The following is an 18364-nucleotide window of genomic DNA, read 5'->3' as shown; positions in this document are numbered from 1 at the left end:
TGATGGAAATCAAGGATTTGAGGATTTTTTGGGGGAGCAGCCAGCACGGGTTCCAAATCAGAGCTGAATTTCTCCAATATTCCGATGTGTTTGGGCTCAGATTTTCTCCTTTGGCTGTTACAGCCGATATTCTGTGGATTAGGGCAGTGCCTCGGGTCCGCAGGTGTCAATCAGGAGAGCCCTGGGCACGATTTTTAACAAACTCAGAACAAAACCCCCCCAAAAAGGAGACTCTTTTTGTTTCCTGACATCCCACAATCAGTTCCTCTTGCTGGCTCCGAGAGCCAACGAGATGTGTTTACATGCTGTAAAAGAGGTTTTCTTTCTCTTTCCAGATTTTTTTTTTTTTTGCATTCTTGGCAGATGATGAGTAATTGCTGGGTTTTTTTCTTTATGGAAATTGCCACTTGAAAAAAACCCTCAATATAAATTCCCTAACAACGAGCACCTCTTTTTTTCCTCATGTCTTATCATCTCTAAAAAACACAGAGTGAAGAAGTCACTGCAGTCTCTTTAAACCACTGGTGAAAAAAATTAGGTTGGTCAGAAATTTTTCTTTAAATTTCTTCATGCTCCAAACAAAAAGCTAGTAAATCTTTTTCTTTCTCTTTTTTTTTTCCCCTGCATTTCTTTAATTTTTTCTGAGCTTTCAGAACCTTTTGTTTTGCAGAATTTCTCATGAAAGTTGAAGCTTTATTTTTTTTTTTAAATCACTAAATTTTTCATTGCTAGCAGAAGCGGAAGAAAAATAAAAATCACTTTTTCTACGAGAACACGGTTTGATGGAATGTCTGAAGCAACTCTGAAAACTCCCGTGGAGTTTTGACTCCATTTATAAATGAGGAAAGTGATGCAAGTGAACACGAAATGTGAAATATGAAGCAAGGGAGCACCAAGTACCAAACCTATGGATGTCACCTTCCCGTGTCAAGGATCTCCAGGAAAACCACACATCCCACAGTGAGCTCAAACCCAATTTTTATTAGAGAGGTGGAAATGGAACTGGAAACGATTTTCAGACGATGACCTTGCAAATAAATGAGATATTTTGGAGAAATAGAACCATGGAAGGTGTACTGTACCAAAACCACGTGGGGTGTTTTAATAGATGATTGACTTAAAGGCATCGGCAGCATTGTGGGACAAAAGCTGATAGGCCAAAAAACCTTTATAATGTTTTGTAATTAGGAAATAGTTTGGCTTCTGATTGTGGTGGCGTGAATTGTAACATCTGCACCGTCTCACCCTTCTCATGAGACTGAAAATGGAACAAAATCTTTAAAACTCCTCTCAGGAGCCCCTTCTATGGGTCAGAAAAAGAGGGTTTTTTGACAATGTGAGACAGTGACAATAATAATGAGAACAAACAGCATTTTCGAGGGTGGTCCTGGGCTCCATCAGTGAATTTTGGAGGCTCTGGCTGGCAAAGGACTCATGGACTTGCTCCAAGGTTCTCCTGGATGGAGTTTCACCAAGGTAAGCAGCCCAATTTGGGATCAGAGATGGAAAGAGAGGGGAAATGCCTCATCAAAGGTCACCCAGAAAAGCTGGGGTGCAGCCCAACCCCCTGATTTCACCCCTGCGGCTCCACCCTGCCCCATAGTCAGCTCCAGCCCCACTTTCCTCCCCTTCAGCTGACCTGACAGCACATCCAGGTCAAAGCTGGACCATCCCCTTGACCCCTCAACAGGGGCTGAGCAGCTGAAACCCTTTTATTTATCAAACAGAGCTGCCCAAAAGGCGAGGGCAGGAGAGCCCTGCCTGCCTCTCCTCTCCCCACTGCCACACTCCGCCTGCTCCGGGGTTTGTGCGAGCTGGAATTCGCGATCCATCAGCCACGATGGGACCGGTGGCAGAATTCACTGCAAGGCAGCTGGGTCACGGTCCCACGGGGCTTGTTGCTTTTGCTGTGAGATCTTAAAGTGACCATTGCTGTTTTGGCTTCTTGGTTTGTTGGGTTTTTGTTTTGTTTTGTTTTGTTTTGTTTTGTTTTGTTTTGTTTTGTTTTGTTTTGTTTTTAAAGAAGCCAAAAGGGAGGAGGTGAACGCGTTAGAAACCTTAAAAAAAATGACAGGGAAAGAGGTAGGGAATGAGGAGGGTTGCTTGTGGAGCACGTACAGAGCTACTTTGAAAAATTCTGAGGCATCTAAATATCACAAGCACGATCCCTGCTGTGGGCAGCTGTATGTGCGAGCGCTTTGCCCGAGGGTGTCAAATCAAATATCCACTGTTGGTTGGTACAGTACAGCACTTCCCCCTGGGGATTCAGGGTGGGAAAAAAAAAAAAAAAAGAAAAAAAAAGGTTTAAACACAACAAATGGAGAAAAAACTTTAACGCTGTCTGATATGGCTTTTCATGGATTGTCATTATGGTTATTAGGAACAACGTAGGAGAGAGGAGACGGGAAAGGAAAAGGAGAACAGAGGCAGAGAGGTTAATGCTGAGCCTTGTAAGACTTACCTGGAACCGCCTCATATCTCGTGGGTTTCCTGCTGTTTTCAAGCAATTCTGATTGCACTTGAGAAAAAATTTTAGGAAGAATCTGGAAAGATAAAGAACCACATCACTTCTATTAGGCACAGCAAAAGGTGTTGCTACATTCCGGTTTAAAATGTACATGGGGCGATTTGCGTGGTGGTGGGTCCTACAGGACTACAAGAATTTATCAGAACACAAACAGACCAAACTCTAACAAACAGAACGTACTAAAAACCAACCAGGTAAAGTACAAGCAGTGTGACTGAAATCCACCGTGGTGTAAGTGGACATCATTCCTCTGATCTGCACCCACTCCCTCTCCACAGGTTTGACCACACAATTTTAGTCTCTTCCTTTATCTCTCCCTCACATTCAAGGTTTCTCTTTGGCTGTCAGGAGGGATTTTTCCACAAAACAACATGGAAGGATAACGGTATTGTGGAAACCACAAAACCAACGGGGCAACTCGGAGGCAGATAAACCTTGGAACGACTTGGAACGTGCGAAAAACCCAGGAGCAAACACAGCTCAGAGAAGAATCTGATGAGGTTTCATCCTGATGATGGGTTTTTTTGTTTTTTTTTTTTTCCTGATGAAGATTCCAGTCACTAAAGCAGAGGAGCAGAACTGCCAAGAGCCCGGATTAATCCTACCTCGATTTTGAGGGCGGATAAGGAAAACACGAGCTCAAGTGAAACATGACAGCTCATGCTGTCCGAGCAGATAAACCCATTAATATCCCACAAAGTTCTCGTGCCAATTATTTTTTGCCCTGTCACATACACCCATCTTCATATGGTTTATTATTCTGGAGAGTTTGTTTAGCTTCTCATGTACCCAGGTTGGATCTCCAGCCTGTTTGGTGACTCACCCAAGGCCGTGTGGAGATTTTAGAGTTTAGAAATATTAAACAGGAATTTTTATTTTTTTCCCCCCCCCCCAAAGCTGTTCCACCAAATTTTGTCTCACACTCACTGAGGAAAGGATTCACCCCTTTGTTTTCTGCTTGAATCTGGACATTTCAGAGGTAAAGAAACTGTGTGAAAAGCCACCGTTGCTGGATTTAGAACAAAACAAACAAGTCTTCAAAATTCAGGCATAAGCAAGAAATTTTTTTGGCATCCTCTGTCGCAAGTGAAAATATTCTTTGTGATTCTTCTTTCCGTTTCTATTTGTCAGACAAGATGGGTTGAACCGCAACAATTATAATTAAAAAAATAAATCAAAGACTTTGAGATAGATTTAGAAGGGGAAAAGAGTCGGATACAAGAAAAAATAAATAGTTGAAGAATTGATTCTGAATACAAAGAACAAGTTATTTATTTATTTCTCTTGCTGAGTGCTTTCCTTAAAAAAAAAAAAAAAAAAAAAAAATCTGCTTTTGCAGTAAGTTAAAGTCCCAGGTGAGCCAGGCCTATTTCCCTTTCTGTTACTATGACAACGATTTTTTACCGCAGTCCCTAAGTCCCTTCAGAACTCACACATTCATGCCTTGAATTAGAACTTTAAAGGAGAAAGATGGATATTTCCTGGGTTTACCAACAACACCCTCCAAACCAGCCCCAGCACAAGACAATAACACAGAAATCCGCTCTGCCTTGTTAGTGCCACTTTCTCTGCACTACTCCCACCACGAGATTTCTCCTCCATCTGCCCCAAAATACAAAGAAAAAAGCCGCGGGTTGGATCCATTCGTGTGTTGCTCGAACAAAAAAAAGACCCTCCGAAAAACCTCAGCCACAAAAAAACACCCGGATCGTGCTGTGCAAAACCCCTGACACAAAATCCACCCTGCCAGGGACACCCCTCAATTAAAATGTCCTGGTTTTTAACTAATGTTTCCTTAAGTCTCTCACAAATCTAGTAGATATTTTTTAAATTATCATTTTCTCGGGCATTTTCTCTGTATTTCCTTCCCATCTCAGATCTCCCTTCAGCAGGACGTTGAGGTGCCAGTGCTCAGCTCTCAGAGGGCAGCGTCTGCCAGCAGAGCCCTGGGCGCCTCCAAACAAAAAATCCTACAGAATTTCATGCCTTGGGAGCAGCACCGAATATATTTTTTTAAATAAGTCCTGACGATTCCACGCTGAAACCTGTGACCTCTTTTATACAGAAGATTCGGTGGGATTTTATCCCTAAAAATGTTTTTAGAAGAAAAAATCCCCTGCACGCCGGCACCCTCGGAGATCCACGGGAGAATGTGAATCAGCACAAATGTTACTCACAAACACTCCTTTTTCTCTTTCTCTCTTTATATATTTACAGATATATAAACAACTTCTAGGAGATGTGCCCGTGCAAAGGAAAACTCCAGAGTGGAACCAAACCATAAAGTGAAGCAAGGCAAGGAACTTTTCTATTGAAAATCACTGATCATTCTGCAGGGGAACAGCAACAACAACAAAAAATAATCCACAAGTTGTTACTTCTAAGGAAACATAAATTAAGCAGGAAAATGGACAGCTTTTTAAAGCAAATTTTTAATGCTTGCATCCCGTTTGATTGAGATGAGAAAAATTATTAACATGAGCTGAAGAACGAAGAAAACGAGCAGGGAGAGGTGTCTGGGAGAGAACCTGCCGTGTCAGCCGGGCTGATTTTGGGAAGGGCACAGATCCTGGGGGACTGTGAGTGACACAACCCCGGAAAGGCAGACACAGAGAGGCAAAAAAAATTCCAAATGTACATTTTAACAGCATCCACGAGCAAACTCTGCAACACGGCGTGGCAAGGAAAGAAAACCCCCTTTTTTCTTCTAAACACCTGCAGAAAATCAGGGTTCAGACCCCCAGCGAACACAAGCCAGCAGCATGCGTGAAAACGAAGCCGGATTCCAATTAAATCCGGGCTGATTTGGTGTTGAGGGGGGCAACGGCTGTTAAAAAAAAAACCCACAGAAAACAAAATTTCCGCTGTCCCTGAGCTGCCGCAGCGCCGAGCGTTCCCGATCCTCCCCGCTCTGCACCAAACCCACGGGGGCTCAGCCTGGATGTTTGACCCCAGCAATTTGGGGTCTTAGAGGTGCCTTGACTTTCTGGAATTGCTGAACAGCCCAAAACGCTGAGATTTTTTTTGCTGCTTTAGGATATCGTACAAAAATAAGTAAAAAAAAAAAAATTGCCTTGCAAAGCGCTGGGTTGTCTTTTATATACTTCAACATCGTGGCAGAATTCACATTTATTTTGCTAAGATGTCTGTTGGAGATCGCTGGATACGCTGCACGATGACAATTTCCCTCCTAATCACCCCAAAATTTAGATTTCATTTCATTTAGCTGCACACGCAGGGACTTTTTATTTTCTTTTTATTTTCTTTTTTTTTTTTTTTCAATTGAACCACATCTGTCTTTTTACTCTTTTTCAGAGTTTCTCCAGTCAAATTTGAGCTGCAAGTGGGCACCTGCATGAAATATTTTGTAGATTGTTATATATAGATATATATATACACACACTTATATATGTGTGCGTGTATAAATGTATATATATATATTTTAAGAGGTTGCATCTGGGAAAGACATTAATATTTATTGCAGCATTAGAATAAAAATGACTTGGGGGGAGAGCAAAGAGGAGGGAAGCTTTAGCACTAAACGAAGCTGATTTAGGGGTAACAGGAGAATTGCAGAAAGATTTTATTAATTTCCTTAAATGAGACGCTTTAGCCAGTTTTGGGCCTTAACCTATATATATGTCAAAAATAAAGATAATTTTTTAACGAGAGAATTATAAAAAATGAGCTGATTTTGATGTTTCTTGGCCAATCTTTGGCCTTGCTCAGGACAGAATTTGGTGGGAGTTTAGCAGGTGACTCTGGCTCCAGCCAAGCGAAGGGACCTTGGCCCGTCCTCTCAATATTTCAGGGCGCCGGGGGAAAATCTAAATTCAAATCTACATTTCCATAACCACCCCTGAAAACTCTGGCATCGCTACGGAAAAGCCGACTGACTTAATGCAGAGACATAAAATTAATTAAGATACAAGCGCAGAACTTCTGTTCCTGTCGTCTCTCTCTGGTCCTTGACCTCGATGGGTACAGATGGATGCACTCGAGAGGTCTCCAAAATGCCACCTTAAATCTGCCTCCCTCTTCCCAGAGCTGTTTGAAAAAAGTTCCTGCTCCTCCTGCTGGGAGTTCCCACCAAGCCCAGGAGTTCAGCTGATTTAGTTGCCCCTTTTCCATTCCAGTACAAAGTCAGCTGTGTTATCTCAGATATTTTTTAGCAATTCTTTGAGCAATCCTTGCTGGGGAAGCGCCAGGAGAACTCCCAACACAGCTGAGGGGTGCAGAGGGCTCTCCATGGCCGTGGAGAAAGCGTGAGGGCAAATTAAGCAAATTAAGCCAGATCTTGCTTAATTTAAAGTCAGTTAAATCCTGAAATGCAGCTCAGTTAAACTGTTTGCAAAGCAGATTTTGACCCGCTGTCCCACCTTGCCTGTCTACACCCAAACCAGCAGGTTCTGTACCTGGCTAGAACTGGAACTGTGCTCCACACCTCTGAGGATGTTTGTCCACCTCAGATGAGTGAGGAGAATCAAATTGACCTTAATCAAAACCTGCTGGATCCATAAAAAAAGAAAAAAAATCTTCCTGGTGACTTCAGCAGAAGCCCTGAAGCTCAGTCCCACATGCAGAAGAAGGTGTAATTTAAAAATAAATAGGTAAATGAAGTAATAATTTTTTATCCCCCATCCATCTTTTACGCTTCATTTAAAACAGAGGTACAGAATCAAGAGGTCCAACATGGGCTGTGTGTAGGGAACAGCCTCTGGATACACCTAAAATTCTGGATAAAACCTAAAATTCTGGATAAAATCTAAAGTTCCGGATGCACCTAAAATTCTGGATACACCTAAAAATTCTCCCTTGCAGAGCAAATAATCCTGGCTTTTTGGGGTTGCTGTGGAATTTGGAGTCGTGGAATCAGTCGTTTTTTTGGCATGAGAACACGCCAACCATCTAGGATAATTCTGATTACGCTTACCAGCAAATCCCACCATCCCAAAATCTAACAGAAATATAAAGATAAGGAGCAATTCTGCTTAAATAATTCAGTGCTTCCAAAAAGCCACAAAGGGAACAATGAAAAAAACCCCAAACAAACAGAAGTTGTTATTATGAGCATCAGTTAAACAATATTAAATTTAAATATACTGCGAACTGCAGAAGTGGGTTTATTGCAGTGAGGGCCTGACTGCAGCTCCCTGAGAGCAAGGGAATTCTGGATCAGCTCATCCGTGTGTTCTTGGCGTGGCAACCCCTGAGAGAAGTGTGACAAGTGACCCTTCCCAGTGCCCCACGCAGCCTCAACTTCCTCCCCTTCAGAGCGCCAAAGTTTCAAATCAATTAATTGCATTTATTTGATATCGCCATCCCGATTTTAATGAACATCACAGCAGACGACTTCTCTGTAATCTGAATATTTATCTCTGGAGTAATTTCGATCTGTGGTGTCAGGGTGCATTATTAGGGAGCTGATGAGATTTCCCAATTTTTTTTTTTTGCAGCAGTTACAGCCAGAGTGGGATCAGGCAGTGCACAAAGGCACTTTAAATGAACGTGCACCTTCCACCGTGTGAGAAATGAGCGGGGTTATTGCAGCCAGCCCGAGTATTTATATGATACTCCACAAACAGCAGCTAATTAATCTTCACAAAACTCCTGTGCATAAAGTGTGAACCCAGTTTAACAAACGTGAAAAGCAACATATGTAGGTCAGGAGACTTTTCTGAGTCTGTCAGAGATTCGCTGGAAGGAAGGGAGCAGGAGTCAGAGGAGGAGATCCCAAGCTTAGGCCGGGAGAAGAGGAGTTGGCTGCTCATTTGTCACTTGGGGTTTTTTTACAGAAATACTCCAGCTGCACAAAAAACCAACCAACCAACCAAAAAAATCCAACAACAACAAAAAAAACCCTGAAAACACACAAAAACCCAAACCAACAACAACAACAACAAAAAACCACACACAAAAAACCAACCACCAACCAAAAAAACCCCAACAAAATACACAACTAAAACCACACACAAAAAAAAAACCCAACCAACCAAACAAATCCAACAAAAACCACAACTGAAAACACACAAAAACCCCCAAACCAAACCAACAAAAACAACCCAACAAAACACACAGCTAAAACCAAACACACACAAAACCAACCACCAACCAAAAAAAACCCTCAACAAAATACACAACTAAACACGCACACACATGAAAAACCCAACACAAACAACAAAAAAAACCAACCCAACAAAATACACAGCTAAAACACACGCACAAAAAAACCAACCAACCAAAAAAAACCAACAAAAAACACAGCTAAAAAACACACACACACAAAAACCCCAAACCAAACAAGGCAGAAAGCAGATTAGCACTCTGCCTGTTATTCCTACCCCCAACAAAATCCTCATTTCCTGATGGGACAAGCCAGCAACATTTCTCCCTCCTCCTGCCTTGATTCAAAGCCATTTCTCCAGCCTGGTTTTACTTTTTTCTAAGTGACTTTTCTTGCAGTCACTCACTCCAGTTTGGATTTTAGGTTTAAAGTGTAAGTTCTGGTGTGGGAACATTATTTAGGGGCTAACCCCTGAAATGCCACCTGGGAGAAGGCAGAAGTGTCTGATTTCCTCTGGCCCTGAGTTCAAAAGAGCCAATGTTGGAGATAGGTGTGAAAAAGGAACAAAAACAGGGTTAGGGAGTCAGCTGAGAGATTTGTCCAACTTAAAAATCAACCTTAAAACTACGGCATGGCAGAACACATCTTAAAACTGCCTCTAATTATATATATATTTTGCTATGCCAAGACATCCTGCTCACGCTTGGGTATGTAACACTCTCAGCAATGGATTCAAGAAGACATGGGGTGAAAATATCCTGTATTCCAGGTGGATCAAGAGAGAACATTGCACACAAGTCCACAGCAATGGATCCATGTCCAACTCCCAGTCCTTTCCCTCAGCCACAGAACAATTCCTCCTCAAATATCCCCTTTCTCTGCAGCCTGGAACAACATATTTCTCTCCACCTTTTATCCAGTGGGTTTAAAAAAGCTTAGTTTCAAACCAATAGTAACCAAATATAGACCTGCAAATATAAACCTGCACCCAACCTCCAAACGCGTCAGGAAACCTGATATCTTTTTTTATTTATTTCTTGATGTTTATTTTCTGTGGATTTTCTGTAGGTTTCACAGTTTCCATACCTGAAGCAGATTGTGTCCCCCTCATTCAGAGCAGGGACACACCCTCACGACTGCAGTTCACACTCTTTGGGGTCAATAAATGCTTCTTCTGTTGCAAAATTATCCCATTTTCAAGAAACCTGGGCTGGGGGAGAGTGCCCTGCCGGGTACCCAGGCAGTCATTTCTCGGTGCTCAATGTGCTTATTTCCCATGGCCACATTTGCTAGGGGGAAAAAAAAAACAAAAAACAACCCGCCAAAATCTCCAAGGAAAACTCCTTGTTTGTGCACTCTGATGAAAACCTGACACCATTAATGAAAATAATAATTGAACTCTATGGGCTCGAATTGAAAATGAAACACAACACTAACAGCGTGCTTGTAATTGCAATTGTTCTCCAAAAAGTCTTTGGAGGACTCTTTGCAATTGGAGCAGCTTCCCCGTCATCCTTTGGGCTTTCCCCTTTCCTCCCGCACCAAAACTTTCCAGTAACTTCCAAGACAATGGGTAAAAGCTCATTTCTCCTGTAAGATCCGTATTATTCATGCCATTTGGCACGGGCCCAAATGCCAGAGCATAATCAAAAGTCGATAGGCAGGGAGGTAATCGAGGAGAGGATTGGGCTGACGGGCTGTTGAAAGGGACCTTCAGATAATATTCCCTGGTTTCTGGCGGTGTCTGTGGGCTCCAACTGTGCTGGGCACGGCCCAGCCACGCGGTGAAATTGTTATTGGGGAAGGGAGGCACAAAGGACAGCAGGGAGGGAAGGCTTTTGTGCATCTCAGGGACGGGGAAGTCAAAGCACGGAGAAATTCAGAGCCTGCCTTATCGCACGGAGTTTTACCAGGCACAAATCATCCCATCCCTGCAAGTCCACGCTTGGGACCTTACTGGTTCTCTTTAAAAAGTGACACAAATTTGATGGGGCTCGTTGCCTGCACACACAACACCCAGCAGGGTTTGGAAAACGCGGCCAGATTCTCGTTCTTGACGCTCCTGTCAGCGTCAGCAGCACGCACGAGGTTTGGAGCTGGGCTGTGTCACCAAACACAGGCCCAAGGATGCTCTGCAGTCCTGCTTAAATCCACTCATTTTTGGAATCACTTCATCCTCAGAGCTCCACACAGGTGCAGATTTACCTCCAGATCTACTCTGCAAAGCCTGCAGACCCCAGGAAGGCTGGCAGGGATGTGAGAGGAGCACAGACCCCAATCCCCACTCATTTCTCCTTTCTCCTGCGCTCCTCCGTCCTCCCAGCCCATCTCTCTCCAAATCCTCAGCCGGCTGAGCCATGCTAGGCTGAGCAGTGAGCACCAATTACACCAGTGGCCCCTCTCTGCTGGCTCTGCTGGTTTTTACTGTTGCTGCCAGATGGCAGAGCCCGGCACACAAAAACTCCCGACCCCGCGGTTCATGCAGAACTTGGAAATAACTTCCCAGCCACTCCAGGAGATCAGAGAGCCGCACTGATGCGAACATTAGGGATGGAACCAAGGTTAGGCTCCCATTTTACACCTGCCAGAGCGGATATCACTCAGCTCAGAGCTCCCACTCGGAGGGATCCGTCCCCAAACTGGGTTTGTGCGGAATGAGCGTGCATTCATTTGCTAAAGAGGCAGATTTACATCCCAGCAGCTCGTTCTGCCTCCTCCCTCCTCCAGGGCTATTCAGAGGGTAGATTTGCACCCATTGTACTTCTGGGTCTGGGCACAGACGACCTTGAATCCGAACATTGGTGTAACATTATATTCCTATGACAGATTTATGGATTGGCAGACAGGGGTGCATTCAGCGCATTCCTTCCCTAAGACAGGACAGCATCCAATGTTTGTTAGCATCATTAAACTAAAACTGACTTTTCACCTGCTCCCATACCATATGCAGCTGCAAATTTTTAAATTAAACTATGAAGCCATGCATAAATTTACATATATTACAGACTAGCCTCTCCATTTAACATGCAAATGTACTCCAATGTTTCAGAACACCTTCTGTCGCTAATTAATTTGCTGAATTATAATTAGACTAATCCTGCATAATTAATAAGCACAGATTTTTTTTTAATTTCTAAGCAGCTTGATGAGATCATTCACTTCCTTCTATAAACTGCTAAGTAACTGTTAAAAAAAATCTGGAAAGAACATATGTGAAAAGGTATGTTTGATGTCGCATACAAATTCAAACTAGCGGGCAGGCTTCAAGAAAGTCAAGATTAATAGAGGTGTGTGCTTGAAGAGACCGTCAGCGCATTATTTTCAGGGGCATGGACCAAGATTTTCTGTGTCTGTTTTTGTGTTGGGGTTTTTTTGTGTGTGTTTTGTTTTGTTTTTTGTTTTTTTGTTTTTGTTTTTGTTTTTGTTTTTGTTTTTGTTTTTTGTTTAGTTTGGTTTTAGGGGTTTTTTGGGGGGGGGGTTGTTTGTTTTTTTCCCCTTGGACCTCCTGAGCAGGGCAGGATGACAGAGCCTGGTGTAGGATCAGGAGATGCTCTGATGCCACCCCACGCTGCCTCTCAACCCCTCACCCTGGACATGCCGGGCGTGGATCAGCTCCTTTGATGGGATTTGGAATTGTTTTCATCCCGGCTGCCAAAACCAACCGAGAGCATTCTAGAGAAACAATTAAGTGCTATTAGCACCGGATTCATTCTCTGCTGATTAAAATGAAGGGTTGTGCTTTCATCTTGGAGAGCTGGGCTGCAGAGAAGGGCACGTGCCAGAGCAGGTTTAAACGAGCTGGGTTAGAGGCCACAAAGTGCTGCACGGAGAACCCTTGTGCTTAAAACAGCCCAGGCTTAAGATCTAAAAAAATATCTTTCTGAAAATATCCTTCTGAAAATATCTTTCTGAAATAATCATTCCGGGAAAGAGAGGGATCCAAAACATCGCAGGATATGGTGCAAATGAGGATGCTGACATTAACAGGAGTATTTTATTTATAAACATTGTCTGGAGCCTCACTCCCTGTGTTTATTTACCTACTTTGGGATGGAGAATTTCAGCTCCACTGCCATAAAGTTAGAGGTGGGTTAGAGGCCACAAAGTGATGCACAGAGAACCCTTGTGCTTAAAACATTCCAATCCTAAGATCTAAAAAATATCTTTCTGAAAATATCTTTCTGAAATAATCATTCAGGGAAAGAGGGGGATCCAAAACATCCCAGGATATTGTGCAAATGAGGATGCCCACATTAATAGGAGTATTTTATTTACAAACATTGTCTGGACCCTCACTCCCTGTGTTTATTTACCTACTTTGGGATGGTGAATTTCAGCTCCACTGCTTGTAGACCTCCCCTCAGTCCCCAAATTCAGCATCACCCTGCGTTTGCCTCTACTGTGAATAAGCAAAATCTGTGGCAAGACCTCCTGATTCCTGACAGAGGAAGCAAGAAAAGAATTAATTCTTATCTGAGGGAATTGCTGAATTCAAGCCTTTGAGTGCGGTTTGCCTGCTCCAAACAATGCACGTAACATCCTCATCAGCCACTTCTGCCTGAAGTTTCTGTTATTTTTCATGATATTATTCCCCAGATAAATATATAATTTAAATCGACCTCTGCATAAACATGGAAAACATAAAAGCTTAAACAGGACGAGTTCTTGGCACTGTATGCCAAACAAGACTCTTTCTAGTATTTCCTACTGGACAGTCCATAGGAAATAACCCTTTTTTAAAAATAAAAATCAAACCCAACAACTTTTTGGCCCAAGGAAGACAGGAAATTATTCTGCTGCGCTTGAACTCGTCAGAACCTCCTCAGAGCAAAGAGGTGCTTTGAATGGCACATGTTGAACAAAGGTCTCTCTTCGGGGGAAGAAATATCACCTTGAAATTAAAAATACAGAAAAAAAAATTGCACTCTTGGAGTCCTGCCCACTCCCAAAGCGCAGCAATATCATGAAATCACCACGGGACTGAAGGACTGAGCTTGGAACAGCTCTAACAATTCCGTGCTATGAATTTACAGACAGCCCCAATAGATGTTGTTTTCCTAATAGCCACTGGACGCGTCACCAGGTGACAAAGGAAGTTAAAGAGGAACAAAGAAAACATCTCTCTGCCTCATCCATCTCCATTTCTTGCCTTCCAATAGCCCAGCTCAGCAGACAGAAAAGATGTAACGAGTTAAAAAAAAAAAATCAGGATTATGTCTGTGGTTTTTCCCTCCACGTTTCTGCCTGAACTTATTGGTTTTGGTTTTGGGTTTTTTTTTTAAATGTGGATGAATTGGCCCAAAGATATATAGGTCACATGGCTGAGGCAGAAATAGAATCTGCATCTCCAGAGCCACGGTTCTGGTACACGAACAAGTCACAGACGTTCTTCCAAGCTATCCCAGTTTTGTCAGAAGAAGAGATTTTGCAGCCACAGCGTGAGGCCAGCCCCACGTATCAACACCCAAACCTCTCAGATTTCTGATGCCCAGGGCTTCCCACCACTTCCCAGTTCTTTGGCCGTGGAATCTGCCACAGCTGAAGTGATTTTTCACCTTTTTGTTTTTTCAGCTCCTGATAAAGGTTGTGTGCGTGAGTGCCTGTGTTTGGAGATGCAATTTTGCTTTAAAGAGAAAAGTTCTGAACTCTGAACCCCTGCTTTTCCTATATTTTAACTTATCTCCTCAGAAATCCACTCGTTTTCCAGAGACTTATTATTTTAGACACACATGCACCATCCTGAGTTTATGAGGAGCAAGAAAGTACCTCACATGCTGTAAAAAAATTGGTACATTTAAAGTGATCCCACCCTGCACTGCAATCATTTCACTCATCCCTGGGTGCTGGCCTCCAAATTTAATTAACCTTTTCAGTGCCCTTGGATGTAGCACATACAGAGACCAAAAAAGCAGCAGGATTTTGGGGCACAAACTCTGTTAACTGGCAAAGATGTGAGGTATCAGTGAAGGAAGTTGATTTTTTTTTTCAGGATCTTAATATGGGGCTGTAGGAAAGGGCAGGAGGTTGTGGGAAGGACCAGGAAAAGCTCTAAGAACAGTTTTCATGCAAGAAAAGCAACGACAAGTGCCAAGTCTCAGCTCCAAAACAGCCCAAATATTCCTGAAATTCATCGCCAATTCATAGATTCAAACCCCAAGAGCTTCAGAGCTGTGACACATCCTTGTAGGACAAGATGTGCAAATCTTTTAGCTCATCCAGAGTAAATCCTCATCTTCTAGAAAGAGACATAAGGTTTTGCCTCCGGGTCCCCATGAAAACACATTGTGCCAAAATTTATGTCTGTGGAGTCACCCAACCTAAATCTCTGTATTGAACTGAATTTTTGGCTGCGAGGCCTCACAGAGCAAAAGTTGCTGTAATTGTCCTACCAAAAAATGATGCCCAGCTTCCCCTCAGAAGCATCTCCTGGCCCTCCCAGTGCAAACCCAGCTCAGGCTGGGGCCTGGGGATGTTTGAGTTCACCTCAGACAGGGATGTGCTTGAAGCTGGGCACCCAGAAACACCAGTGGGGTAAAATCCAAGCTCTTGGGCAATCCCCTGGCTAGAAACTCAGGAAGATATTTTGCCCCTGGCCAACACTTCACGCTAGAGGAGAAGTTGCTTCCCTTCCATCCCTCATGTGTGCACACACTCCCACAGAGAAATTGCTTCCTGACCTTCCCAGTGATCAATTTACGCCCTGAAGCACGAGATTGCTTTCATTTTGTGCGTGTGTGCAGCACCTATTCCCACATCAGACAACGCTGCTCACCTGAGCCCACATGTTCAGAGCTGGGTTTGGCAGGAATCCTGCCCCAGAACATGGAATTCTGGTGAGGGAACAGCTCCTTCAGCCCCCTTCTCCTTTGTGGGGAAGGTCACAGCTTTGATTTCCCTCTGATCACCCCAGAATATCCGTGTGTGTATAACCGTGAGGGTTTTTGTGTTCAGCCACAGAGCCTCTCCCTCTGGCTGGAGCCAGGAGCATTCCCAGGGCTGCTGGGACAGACCCTCAGTGAATATTCGGTTATTCCAGCTCCTGACCTTCCACCCAATGAAAGTGCGGATGCAATTTTTTTTTTTTCTTTTTCACCAAATGCAAAAATATCCCATTCCTGACCCCTTTTCCATGGTGGTTACAGACCCGATTTGGACTCAAAATATCCAAAGGGATATTTATGAGGATGGGGAGGGGTCTGGAGGGGCCACAGGAGGAGCAGCTGAGGGCGTTGGATTGCTCAGCTGGAGAAGAGGAGGCTGAGGGGAGACTCGTGGGGTCTGCAGCTCCTCTCTGTTCTCTGTGACAGGGACAGGACCAGGGAAGGGCTGGAGCTGTGCCAGGGAGGTTTAGGTTGGATTTTGGAAAAGTTCTTCCCCCAGAGGATGCTGGGCACTGCCCAGGCTCCCCAGGGAATGGGCACATTCCCAAATCTGCCAGAGCTCCAGGATTGTTTGGACAGTACTCCAGGGATGGCCAGGGTGGGATTTTGGGGTGTTTGGGCAGGACCAGGAGCTGGATTGATGATCCCAGTGGGTCCCTTCCAGCTCAGGACATTCCATAATTCTGCACCTCCTCAAGAGGAATCGCAGGAGGCAGAACACTGGGGGTCGTTTGGGACAAGCTGAGTGACCAAACTTTCCATCCCCAGCCGGTTCCTGATCGCACAACTCCACCCAGTGACGCACAAAGCCCCCAAACCCCCAAGAGCCCACCCCGAGCTGGTGGTCCCACACGGGGCTCTGTGGGGTTGGGTTTGATTCCATCAAGGGAAGATGCACGGCTCTGCTTTACGACCAGGATAATGAGCCCTTGTGAGGGCTCCAGATGTTTCCAAACACATCCTTCGCTCACCCCAGATCCTGATATTCCTCCCCAGTTTGTGGAGATCCCAGGGACTGAGGTTGGTGCTGAGGGAGGTGCTGCAAAAATCAGAGGCGAGGCTCCGCCAGGAGCCTGGCAGTGACAAAGCTGGACACAAACCCACGCTCAGCTGAGCCTGAAACGCTTCTCAGGGAGAAAAGCCAACCTACTTTATCTCTTGGAGATGTCCAACATATTTCTGCGCGCACGTACTGCGCGTTTTATGTGCAGGCACACACGCATCCACCAGAGCACAGACTGCCAGCCGGCAGTTGGCCTCTTGATTGGAAAATCCTCCCGTTTGGATGCCTTCAATAACAAGGTGCCGCTCCAGATGCATCATCACAACGTGCTCTCCACTGAAAAAAGGTCTCTTGGCAGTTCCCAACTTTAGAACTTCCTGCCCAGGTCCCTGGTGCATCGAGAGCCTGATGAGTGCACTGAATTTTGGATTTATTTTTTTTTTTTCCCCTCCCCAAGTTCTACCGCTGCCATAATTCCTGGAGAAAAAAAAAAATAAAAAAACTTTTTGAGCGCCTGCAACATTTGCTGGATGTTTTCTCCATTTATTTAATCCAGATGTTTACATTTTAAATAATTGAGAAGCTGCTATGGTAAATAGACATCAAGGGAGGCTAATGGGAGTTGCACTGTCATCAGGGAGAACTTGTAGGATGAGACTCTGGATAAAGGCTCAGTCCCTGCGGTGCCAGGACAGGTTAGGGGAAGGAAGGAGTGCAGCTTGTTGGAAAACATTAAATCAATGCAATTCCCTGGCACTCGGAGAGATGCTGAGCAAGGTTTGACACAAACGGCGCAGAACTTGTAAGGGAAAATAAATCCCGAGCTCTGCCGCTGTAGGAGCTTCTGTCTCTTCATAGGGTTTGATTTAAAAAAAAAAAAAATAAATAAAGACATTAAAAAGTTCAATATTCCCATTTCTCCACTTTGTAGAGCCTCTCACTGAGCTAATGGAACAGCAAGGGTGGTTTCTGAGGCTCACAAATGAAATGCTGCAGTTGCTTTGGTTTAACATTTCAGGACTGCCCGTGGAACTTCCAGTCTGAGGGCACGTGGGTTCTCCTCAGAGCACCAGAAGTTTGCTGCCCTAATTTTTGTCTCCATTGTTAAACTCTCACTTCGTTTTCATTTGAACCTCCTAAAAACCAACCTTAACCTCTCTGAAGTCGGTATAAGAGGAAGTAGCACAATGTGCAGGCCTGAAGTAGCTTTGATAAATTGGTTTTTAAAAATCACCTCTTAAATTCCACCGCTGTAACTGAGGATGGTGACGGCCTTGGGACGGTTGGACTTTCTGCTGCTTCTTACAGGTTTTTTCCCTGGTTTTCTCAGGTACTCTCAGCTGTGTAAAACCCCACAGAAATTGTTAAGCCATAATGATTTGGAGCAGGTAAATACTTTTCTCCATGAAATCAGCTCCTGTCTATTCCCTCTCTACTCCATTGCACAACCGAGTTTCCTCCAATATGCAGAAAGATTTCAATGACTCCACATCATGATGTAATCCCTTGTAAAGGCTCCTTTGGAGCTGTTAGGAAGCACCTCCTGGAATATCTGTGGAACAGCAATTTTACAGGAGTTATGGTCCACTGGGCCCAAAATCCATCTTAAAAGGAGCCAGTAGGAGAGGGGAAAATGCTCCATAAAAACCAGAAGATTTTCAGAGGTGTGTTTTGGGGTTTCTTTTGCTACCAAGAAAATGAACTCTGTGAAGTTTCTTCATGCCTGAGTGTGCAATTCCAGCTCTGGTGGAAGCTGTGAACTCAAACATCCCCAGACCCAGCCTGAGCTGGGTTTGCACTGGGAGGGCCAGGGGATGCTTCTGAGGGGAAGTTGGGCATCATTTTTTAGCAGGACAATTACAGAAACTTTTGCCTTGTGAGGCCTTACA

General features: G+C 44.1%; 1 protein-coding gene across 1 annotated transcript in view; it reads right to left on the bottom strand.

Moving 5' to 3' along the window:
* Positions 1–18364, bottom strand: part of EBF2 (EBF transcription factor 2) — a 123369-nt gene that overhangs the window by 30129 nt on the left and 74876 nt on the right. Inside the window, exon 7 of the mRNA XM_040087654.2 lies at positions 2462–2543. Coding sequence (XP_039943588.1) covers positions 2462–2543 — 82 coding nt within the window. The remainder of the gene's footprint in view (positions 1–2461; positions 2544–18364) is intronic.

This window comes from Hirundo rustica, chromosome 28 (assembly GCF_015227805.2).
Source record: "Hirundo rustica isolate bHirRus1 chromosome 28, bHirRus1.pri.v3, whole genome shotgun sequence".
NCBI lineage: Eukaryota > Metazoa > Chordata > Aves > Passeriformes > Hirundinidae > Hirundo > Hirundo rustica.
This window is presented reverse-complemented; position numbering and strand designations above follow the sequence as displayed.